The sequence below is a fragment of the Frankliniella occidentalis genome, unplaced genomic scaffold (genome assembly GCF_000697945.3).
Source record: "Frankliniella occidentalis isolate FOCC.00 unplaced genomic scaffold, Focc_3.1 Scaffold1, whole genome shotgun sequence".
Lineage (NCBI taxonomy): Eukaryota > Metazoa > Arthropoda > Insecta > Thysanoptera > Thripidae > Frankliniella > Frankliniella occidentalis.
In genome coordinates this window covers 3,830,245-3,840,557 of record NW_026267131.1, presented here as the reverse complement: position 1 = coordinate 3,840,557, position 10,313 = coordinate 3,830,245, and the positions used below count along the sequence as shown (strand labels likewise).

Genomic DNA, 10,313 nt, shown 5'->3' with positions numbered 1-10,313 from the left:
GAGGTTGTTGCGATTCGCACTCGGGTAGTCGTGAACCGCGACTAACTTACGTCGTCGATGTAGGTCGGTCGCGGTTCGCGACTACCCCCGCGGACGAGCGCGCATCGCGACGTCCTTTCGCGAGGGATGGCTGCAGGTTGCCCTCCCTGCTGACCACCCCCTCCCCTTCGTCATTCCGACCGATTCGTAGCGATACGATTGGGAATTCGGACACACTCTTAGTCGATTTTGACGATAATTTGGCTTTGTTACGCTGAGTTTCGCGTATCCCTGGCGCTCGATCGATCAACCGACCGACCGAAACCCCTCGCTTAAAGAGAGAGCCCTTAGCTAACCTTCGCTTGCGGTGAATTTTCACCGTTAGCTACGGTGAATGTCACTGTAATAGCAACGCTGAATCGGAATCTCCCTAACTTAAAGTGATATGCACCGGTGAAAATTCACCGTAAGCTACAGTGCTGCTGGGTTCACTGTAGATCACGGTGAAAGTCGCCGTCATCGACGGTAAGCTACGGTGCTGCAGTGCGCCGAGCAGTGTGCTGACCTTCTCGTGCTTCCCCAGACGAGACGTGCCGCCCGGACGAGTTCACCTGCGGCAACAGTCGCTGCGTGCAGAGCCGCTGGGTCTGCGACCACGACGATGACTGCGGCGACAACTCTGACGAGGCGCACTGCCCCGAGCACGTCTGCAACGCCGACCAGTTCACCTGCGCGTCCAAGACGTGCATCCAGGCTCGCTGGCGCTGCGACGGTGACGTTGACTGCCCGGACGGCTCCGACGAGAAGGTGGGTTACATGAACCAGCGAAATAATGCTTCTGGCGTAGCATGGGCTCTTACTTGCGGCTACAGCAAACCCAGGAGCATTCTCTGGCTGGCTATAGCTCCTCTTGGCTCGCGTCGAGGCGGGAAATGTGATTTTCGTGTTTCTAGTAAATTTGCATACATGGATGCATTGTGCACTGATGCATATGTGTCGTGCAGTGTCGTTTTTTCCTTTACAAATAACTTGTCTTCTTTATACCTAGGGCTGCCCATCTGTGCAAGGGAAGATCCCCAGTCTGTGCTCCGATCGGGAACACATGTGTCAGGATCGTCTGACGTGCGTTCAGAGGCTATGGCTTTGTGATGGCGACACGGACTGTCCAGATGGTGACGATGAGTCTCATGAAATTTGTGCAAATGTCACCTGCCGTGCCGATCATTTCCAGTGCAAAAATCATGAGTGCATTCCCGGCCACTTGCAGTGCTCTGGCACTGCAGAGTGCTCTGATGGTAGTGACGAGGAAAATTGCCGTGAGTATTTCCGCTTGCGAGCGCTATTAAACATTTAATTCCTCTGTTACTCAAATAGTGATCATTCATTTTCAATTTTAAAGGTGCCCCACCTAAGCGCTGTGATCCTAAAACTCAATTTGACTGTGGTGGTGGAATGTGCATCAACCAGAGCATGGTCTGTGATCAGAAACCAGACTGCCCTGCCTGGGAAGATGAACCAAAGGAGCTCTGTAACATAAACGAATGCGCAACTAAGAACGGGGGCTGCTCACATATCTGTGTCGATATGCCAGCTGGATTTTATTGTGATTGCCCCTCTGGGTATCATCTAAATGCAAACAACACATGTGAAGGTATTATTAGCTATATAGAGCCAAACTCCTAAAGCTTCCCAAATAATTTTCCATTTCATTGTTGTTGTTTTTTTTCTTGTTAATGGTTTGTTTTGCTTTTGTTTTAGACGTCAATGAATGTGAGATGCCTGGAGTTTGCTCACAGATTTGCATCAATGAGAAAGGCAAATTCAAATGCGAATGTGTTCATGGATACTTGAGGGACCCTCGAGATCTCACAAGATGTAAGGCAGCCGAAGGACATGCTTCATTGCTCTTCACAAGACGACATGATATTAGAAAAGTTTCTCTCGATCATCATGACATTACTGCAATAGTCAATGACACCAAGTCTGCTACAGCTCTAGATTTTGTATTCCGTACTGGAATGATCTTCTGGAGTGATGTTAGTGACAAGAAAATTTACAAGTAAGCATTTATTAGTTTCAATTTATTTTGGAAGTATTAGTATTAATTTAGAGTCAGTATTGCTAATGTCAATGCTCTATTATTACAGAGCACCAATTGATGAAGGTAGCCAAAAAACAGTTGTTATCAAAGATGACATTACAACATCTGATGGACTTGCTGTAGACTGGATCTACAATCACATTTATTGGACTGATAGTTCCAAAGACACTATTCAGCTAGCAAACTTTGAGGGAAATATGAGAAAAACTGTGATTAAAGGAAAGATGGAGGAACCCAGATCAATTGCTGTTAATCCCTTGGAGGGGTAGGTTCACCATATTGTTCACCAATCAGTAAATTTTTGTTCTCTGAATGTTTTTCTAAACTGTATTCTTTTCTTTTAGGTGGTTGTATTGGACAGACTGGGGCTCAGTGCCAAAGATAGAGAGAGCTGGAATGGATGGATCCCACCGTGAGGATATTGTTACGCATGATATCAAATGGCCCAATGGCTTGACTTTAGACTTGGTTGGTCGGCAGTTGTATTGGCTTGATGCAAGATTGCATACCATTTCCTCCTGCAACTTTGATGGAACAAACCGTAGAGTTGTATTATACTCTGATGAGTACCTTCTCCATCCATTTTCAATCACAACATTTGAGGATTATTTGTACTGGACAGACTGGGAAAAGCATGCCGTATTTAGAGCCAATAAATTTAATGGCAGTGGTATTGAAGCTATTACTGCAGTACACACAGTAAGTTTTGTCTTGGCAGATGCTGAACTTTTGGATCCCTCACAGATATGATTTCTAATCTTTATTACCTTTCTATTGTTTTAGCTGCAGAATCCAATGGTTGTGCATGTATATCACCCCTATAGACAGCCAGATGGAGAAAACTTCTGTACAGCTGTGAATGGGCATTGTTCTCATCTCTGCTTACCATCACCTTTGATGAATTCAAAATCACCTCGTATATCATGTGCGTGCCCTGATGGGCTCACACTTCTTTCAGATGGACTCATGTGTGTCGAAGCCAGTGAGTACACTATTTTTTCTTGTTTTGATTTAATTGAAAGGTTTGTTTCTGCTTGTTTTCTATAGTTTGTCTATTTGTAATTCACAGCAACAGAATCAAGAGACAAGACTTCTGCAACTCCTGCAGAAGAAACGGACAGCCTAATGGTTACATTGATAGTCATTGCAGTCATCAGTATCATTCTACTGCTAGCAGGCCTTGTAAGGAAAACCTAAATTTAAAGAATTAGGTACAATACTTCAAAAGTTCTGCTGTAGCCACAAACTAAAGTCTGTCATTTCTTTCAGATTATTTTCATTATTTACCGTCACTATATGCATCGAAATATTGCAAGTATGAACTTTGATAATCCAGTGTATCGCAAAACCACAGAGGATCAGTTTGCTCTGGAGAAAAATCAGTACCAGCCGACACGTGTATTTCCAGCCACAATAGCCGAAGAGGTAAGGGCTTTGATGTTGACTGTGCCCCCAGAAACGGGTTGTATCTTACGATAAAAATATGTCATGGAATATATTCAAGTTAGACAACTTGAAGAGGTTCATGTTTATTTATAGGATTGATTAGCTAAAGTACTTTACATAACATTTCTACAACAGCTGAAGTTTTCAGCCACTTACTGTAAATACTTTTATTTCTATGAAAACAATACAGTGTTTCTTCTTCACTGATGTTATCATATAAAATCTGAAAGAGGCTGATTGGAGCTGATCAAATTAAATCTACCACATAAATTTTGTTCTTATTTTGAGTCGGGAAATTATTATTTAGACAAACTCTAGGCATTATGAACTAGGCATAATTGAATACTGTGTCCCATGTCAATATTAAATATTATCTTTAATATGTGGCTTTGTAGACAAACAGCTAAAAAAAGGGTTTTTTTCTCACTTAAACATTGTCTTTGGTTTAGTTACGACTTTATAAAAATGGATGTTTTATTAGCTACTATATTTAGGGGATGAGAGAGATCTGTAACGTTGCGTCTTTTGTTTGTCTTCTTTTGCTTACTTTACTGGGGAATGTCAGGTGGCCTTCAAAATAAATTCTTTATATCCATGTTATGGATTGTTACATGGCTGTCGAGATGAACAGGGCATGAATGATTCTTTGGTAAGTGATGCTGCAAAGACTTCATGTAGCTTTCAGTATCATCATTGACGATTTATATTGGTTGTATTTAGAATTTTACGTACATATAAATATGAATGAAGTGATTGTTTCGTTTCCAATTGTTAGCTGAAAGTATTTTGCATTTGTGCTCTTTGTAGTTTTAGTGACTTTGCTGTTTTTATGTTTTTGAAAGTGTTCTTTTCTAGTATTTTGCAAATGTTGTGGAGTCACTTGTGCTGATTTATAATTGGAACTCTTAAAATTTGCTTAATTTCTTTACATTAGTTGTAACCTCATATAGTTGTTATAAATTTTAGCTGGCTAGTTTGTGACTAATTTTTTTATTTTCTTTGTGTTCCAGGCTCAAGAACCATTAACTAGTCCAGGCAGCAATGATTACGTATGAAGTCTGAGGCAGGTTTCGGGTCGGGATTATAATATCTTAGTGGGTTAGTCTAAACTCCATATGTAAAAACAAGGAAAGCTGCATCATGAAGAAAAAAAAGTTCAATGTAAAGCTTCTTTTACTATCCAGGCTTTATCTATCCAACGTTGAGCAGTTTTAGTCAAAAACTGAATCTTTTTCCGAGCTGCTAGGTGATTTGTCTATTTGCCAATGAACATATAGGAGACTTTGAGTGTGATATCTTCTTTGACATAGTCATGGAATTATTATTTAAATGTTATTACTGTATCTTCAGCTCAATTCATTTTACTGAGTGATAGTCATATATTTATACTTGTGTGAATGTCAATGCAGATATTTTATCTTATGTTTTAATTTAAGAAGGAAATCAACCAGGGCACAGAAGTTTCACTTACTGTAGCGCATTGACCTGTTTTGTATGTAATTATTTTGTGTCTAAGCTATTGTCTGAGTGTAAATGTGTGTGAAAGTGGAAATTTGTACGAAAGAGGAGAAATTAGTCAAAGAAACTGTAGTAATATTCTTTGAATTGTCAAGTGAAAGGGTCGCGTCGGCGCTGGACCACACGCTTAACATAATTTATACCACACTATAGGTAATGTACCTAACAAAATCTAGTCTTTATGCTGAAAACATTCCAGCAATCAGAATTTTTAAAAACACATTTTTAGAGGAATTAATTTAATATTTGTGAGTGCTTGTGCCAAAATAAATTTCTCACAAATGTGATAGAAGTTGTATACTGGTTGGCACAAACTTTGATTTTTTACCAAGAATGTTCATGTTCATTTCTATAAGTCTTCATCGGCCATGCAAAGTTTGTTCAATTCTGAACCACTTACGAAGTAATTTTCTGTTTTGTAGAGATCAGCAAAGTTTTGACGTATTACATCTGCTTGTTGTTTTACTTAAATAATCTATTTGATGACCAAATATTAAAATGATATGCTGAACATCAGTATAGTCTCTGCATCAACTAGGTACTCTGTGTTGTGTTTTTTGTTTTAAATTTATCATTTTTCCAAACAAAATCGGATTATTGTAATTTTGTTATTGGTAGTATATACAATATACAACAATGATAGTTCATTTATTTTGTACATATGCATAGGTAGCTATCAAATAGTGTCCTGTGAGACTGTTGTTGTTTCATACAGCTGAGATGAAGTCATCATATGGTTTACATGTGGTATTTTGTTCAACATTTGGTGCCAATGATTCTTTTTCTTCATATGATGTAAGTGTTTAGTTTCCCATTAATTTTAAGGGCTTTGAACAACCCTTTGTTTCCTGTCTGGTTATTCGAATTTTCTGTTTGTCATCATGTGAGTTGCACGATGCTTTAACTACCTGAGGTCTTGTTTGATACTATTGTGCGGGAAAAAAATTGTTAATTGATGACTGAAGTTGAAAATTGTTAACGTTTTCCCCATACTTCAGTAAGTCTACAAGGGATATGGTACTTCATCTTCCATTCCATTTATGAATTATTCCTAGAGTGCTTTTTGGCTATGACACTAACTTTCTAGTTCACAGTCCGTCCCTATCTTAATTATCCTTAGAGATAGTTTGTGTATTATACTTAACAGGGAATTATGATGTCATGCCAATGATGGCAACTCAGTAAGTTAGACATTTTAAAAGTAACATCATTCAACATTACGTACTTGGCAAGAACTAGGTTAATAGCTTAAATATTTCTTGTTAATGGAGTTGGGGAAAACATATGTTTTTTAACTTTGTGACATCTGCGTATACTGCAGAAAAGTGCTCTAAAAGCAAAACTGGGTTAGTCGATTTGTGCTCAGTATAGCAAGAGTAAGATGAAAGAGAACAACCAAAGGTTTGATTTGTTAATTGTTCAAGGACCGTCAGGTTTCCAATTATCTCTCTTGCTTTACATCAAAATGTAAGATATTTTCTGTGAGTATTGAAAATAGCTTATCTGTAATTATTGTAAATTTTTAAATTATGTTTCTGTTTTCTCTTTCTAACTTAACTGTATATATTGTATGCAAGTATGATGGGGTCTTTCGGTGGAATATTTATAAATGACATTTTCATTTTCATTTTTCATTTTTGGCGTCTTAATCATGTTTTCTCTTTGGCCACTTGAAAAGAAATTATTTTAGAATTCCTTTTTTTCTGGTCACTTACACAAGATTTTAAAAAATAAAAGAAGTATGAAGCAAAAGAGACACAGACAAGGAAGAAAGTGTTAATTGTTATCAAGGACTCTTTTAATGTTTCAAAGAGAAGTGAATTTATTATAATTTATAATTGTTCAATTAAGGGCCGTGCAGTGATATTAGGCAAAGGACAATGCTCCCCAAAGATAATGGTACTTAAAAGCAAAGTAGAGATCATTATTGTTGGTGGTGCATTTTGTACATATGATGCAGATAGGGGAAGTATTGAGAAGCATTCATCTGCTGTTATTTAAATTCTGTAAATCTCCATGTTGGCATCGAAGCAAACTCGTAACTGTTAACTTTTACCTTTTGATTTGAAGATATTCCAGTACAGAATTTTGTTAAGTCAGCACTTCTGGAAAACTTCAAATTTTTCTCAAAGCTTAACTCAAATTTGAAACAGTTTAAGAGAAAAAAATTGTATTGTACTTCTTTAGTTCCTGAATCGCTTTTTCATGTCTAGAGTTCTATGTGTCAGTCCATGGAAATATTTTCTCAAAATAAAAATGCTTTAGCCAAATCCCTGTTTATAATTTATTTCTCTTGGCGAGTGTCAAACGCTCCTGTTCCCTGACCGAGCCCCTGATGCACTTCAGGGCGGGCCGATGGCTCCACACAGGTGCTTGGCTGGTTACGCTTTGCAGGCTGCAGGCACCATCGCAGGGAAACGCACGCCCTTGTTGTTTGTGGCGACAAATCCGGCTGCTAGAGTCAGTGAGTAAGTCCCGGCCGATCTCTCAGCAAAGCGACCCACGTATAATCTGATAAGCACACCCCTCCCTCACCCCTACCTCACAACCCGCCGCGCCTTCATTCTAGAACTATCGAGGTGTTCTATAGGCTTCGTTTACAAGTCCTTTATGATTCAGTTTCCTATAACAACAATATTCGGTCACAACTTGCCATTGAAACAGTTCGGCACAGGCTGTACAGCGCCAGAGTGGTCCATCCTTTCCATTCGCGCCCCTGGGAGGTAGGCAACGCTGCGTTCGTGTGCGAGGGTCGCTTCTGTCGCCGTCCTGTACATACAGCGGAGTTGTCAGTCCTCCCCACCTCTACACTTCTCTAGACTTCATTGCTGGGTGGAAACGTAAATAAACATTGCGGCGTCTCCTCCTGCTCAATACCGAATAATACCGACACAAATTGATCATGGGATTTTAATCAGAATTTTTGGGCAGACAGCGCCGCTTTATTAATCGCAAGGGGTAGTGCTTCGTGGTTTCCGGAACATTTAAAGGTTCTGTTCCGGTTGTTCTAGGAGGTTAGTGTGCTCCAGTGCTCCATTTTTACACACACAAGTATGGTAAGTTATTTTTCGAGACAGAGTAAATGATGCCCGTTCTGTAAACTATGCTCACTGCAAGCTTTGTTGAAACGGTGTTGAATGGGTACACTCCTCCATTCCATGCAGTATGTTGAATACTGTAGGTCATTTGCAAGGTGAACTGTCAATTGTATTATTCTCATGGAACAGAAAAATGTTTTACTTTCTGGTGGGGTTGCAAACTGAGTGGTTGTATTTGCGTAATCCCCCTAACAACCTGCAGTATGTTCAGAAGGATATATGCCAAATTAGTTATTCAAAAGACGATGGTCATTCAGTGTATGGGGAAAGAGGCAGTTAAAAGTGTGTTGTATGAGTAAATTATATGTTATTAATACTGTTGACTAATAAATTAAAGCAAGCATTATAAAAATAGCACTAAAAGTACCGTTTAATATGATTGCAGGAACTCGACCTGGAAATGTTCTTGACATGAGCAAATAAGTCTATGGAGTCATTTTACCTGAAAGTATAGGTGAGTTGACTTGACAGTAACCAACACTGGTCCTATTTGTCTCTTGTACAAATTCTATGAGAATGAGAAGCTTCCTGCTTTAGTGTGCATCAAGGGGTACTTTTTGATGGTTTTTGTGTTGCCTTGGTCATTCCCCGACGATTTCAATACTCCCCCATCAAATTCCAGGCTGATTTGTTGTCATCATTAAAAATGTCTATAAAAATCTTGACAATTTGTAAAATTGCTGGAATTGGTTTGGATTGATCGGGCAGACTCCCTTTTCACTTGCTCTGTCTAAATATCATTGTGTGGACCCACTACAGCAGAGTTCTTAGCTAGCGCGCCTTAGGTAGACATAGCTCTTAAAACTTAAGTTTCTGTGGACAGAGGTGGTTTCTGACAGAACCAAAGGCAGTTATTTAGTCCCCTGGTTCACCCCTGATTCGGATCCTACTCCGTCGAAATCGGGACCTATCAGTATTCGCTAAAACCCCAAATTTTGCCAAAAATGTAAAATTTGAAAACCGTTGGAAATGGTTGGGACCGGTCCGACTGCACCCCCCTTAAATCTCTCCGTCGAAATTTCACGCCGCCGGGCCATTTCGAGTGAGTTACGCCTGTTTTTTCGTTGGTGGGTTCGCCTGCTAGGTAGGCAGCCCATCTTGGACTAATGCTGTATGGACAAGCTGCAGGCTAGTGGGGGGCGCGACACCCTCCCAGTCGTGCACGCCGGTAACGGGATCAAGTTAACTATTGGGGAAACCGAGTGTTCTGTTCGAATCTCAAAAGTTAGCCGGTTGTAATGGTATCGACGGTTTTTCCATACACCCTAGCATCTGATGGGTATTTCCCAGTAAAAGTGGTCCCCTGCCGGGGCCCGAGGTTCGTCGGAGTCTGTGAGAAGAAAACAAGAAGAAGACCCTATCGTTCTGTCGTCTGCTGCAAAACAAGCATAAATACTTTCTAATATAACAAATCCACGCAGACACGTCCAACCCCCGGAATAGTTCTATTACAACCGGCAATGATCAAATAATCTGAAAAAGTAGAGTTTAAGTGAACAGCCGTTATATTAAGCATGTAAGGTGGTCAAGACAGGAAAACTTGTCGGGCGGAAGCCTCCGACGGAGCTCGGGACCGGATATGGGCCTGTATCTACTTCCATACGCATTACTTCAAGAGCCCATTTTACGCTGTCCAGATTCGAACAGGAGTGGTTCTGATGGAACCAAAAATAGTTTGGTGGTCACCAGGTTAGCCCCCCTCTATTTGACTACTTTTCGTCAAAATCCGGACCTATCAATTTTCGCTAAAAACAGGAAGTCTAGCATTTATAAATTTGGCCAAAAAAAAAAAAAAAAAAAAATTGCCGAAAATGGTTGGTATTGGCCCGACAGCACCCTTTTTCAATCTCTCTGTTGAAATTTCATGCCGCCGGTCCATTTCAAGTGAGTTACGCCTGTTTTTCATGGACCGGTTCGCCTGCGAGATAGGCAGCCCATCGTACGCTGCCCGCCAGATTCAAAAGACCACCCTTAAAACTCAAGTTTCTCTGGGCAGTGATGGTTTCTGAGGGAACCAAAGGTAGTTTTGTGGTCATCTGGGTCATCTCTGTCGATTCGACCACTTTTCCGTCGAAATCCGGACCCATCAATTTTCGCTAAAAACACAAAGGCTATAGCCTTTGTATATTTTGCCAAAAATGAAAAAAATAAAAATCGCTGGAAATGGTTGG

General features: G+C 40.2%; 1 protein-coding gene and 1 long non-coding RNA gene across 3 annotated transcripts in view; both read left to right on the top strand.

The window, feature by feature from the left end:
* The window catches only part of LOC113212605 (low-density lipoprotein receptor), an 11,699-nt gene extending 4,385 nt beyond the window's left edge, over positions 1 to 7,314 (top strand). The window contains exons 3-13 of one of the 2 annotated variants that reach the window (XM_052277532.1): positions 563 to 786; positions 1,028 to 1,295; positions 1,379 to 1,630; positions 1,738 to 2,038; positions 2,127 to 2,345; positions 2,425 to 2,779; positions 2,864 to 3,062; positions 3,150 to 3,262; positions 3,350 to 3,505; positions 4,092 to 4,175; positions 4,537 to 7,314. In XM_052277532.1, coding sequence (XP_052133492.1) covers positions 563 to 786; positions 1,028 to 1,295; positions 1,379 to 1,630; positions 1,738 to 2,038; positions 2,127 to 2,345; positions 2,425 to 2,779; positions 2,864 to 3,062; positions 3,150 to 3,262; positions 3,350 to 3,505; positions 4,092 to 4,175; positions 4,537 to 4,581 — 2,216 coding nt within the window. In that variant the 3' untranslated portion in view covers positions 4,582 to 7,314. The remainder of the gene's footprint in view (positions 1 to 562; positions 787 to 1,027; positions 1,296 to 1,378; positions 1,631 to 1,737; positions 2,039 to 2,126; positions 2,346 to 2,424; positions 2,780 to 2,863; positions 3,063 to 3,149; positions 3,263 to 3,349; positions 3,506 to 4,091; positions 4,176 to 4,536) is intronic. The other variant, XM_052277536.1, reaches the window with a different exon arrangement.
* A 488-nt stretch (positions 7,315 to 7,802) lies between these two features.
* The window catches only part of LOC127752378 (uncharacterized), a 346,254-nt gene continuing 343,743 nt past the window's right edge, over positions 7,803 to 10,313 (top strand). The window contains exons 1-2 of the long non-coding RNA XR_008012346.1: positions 7,803 to 8,100; positions 8,528 to 8,596. This is a non-coding gene — a long non-coding RNA (uncharacterized LOC127752378). The remainder of the gene's footprint in view (positions 8,101 to 8,527; positions 8,597 to 10,313) is intronic.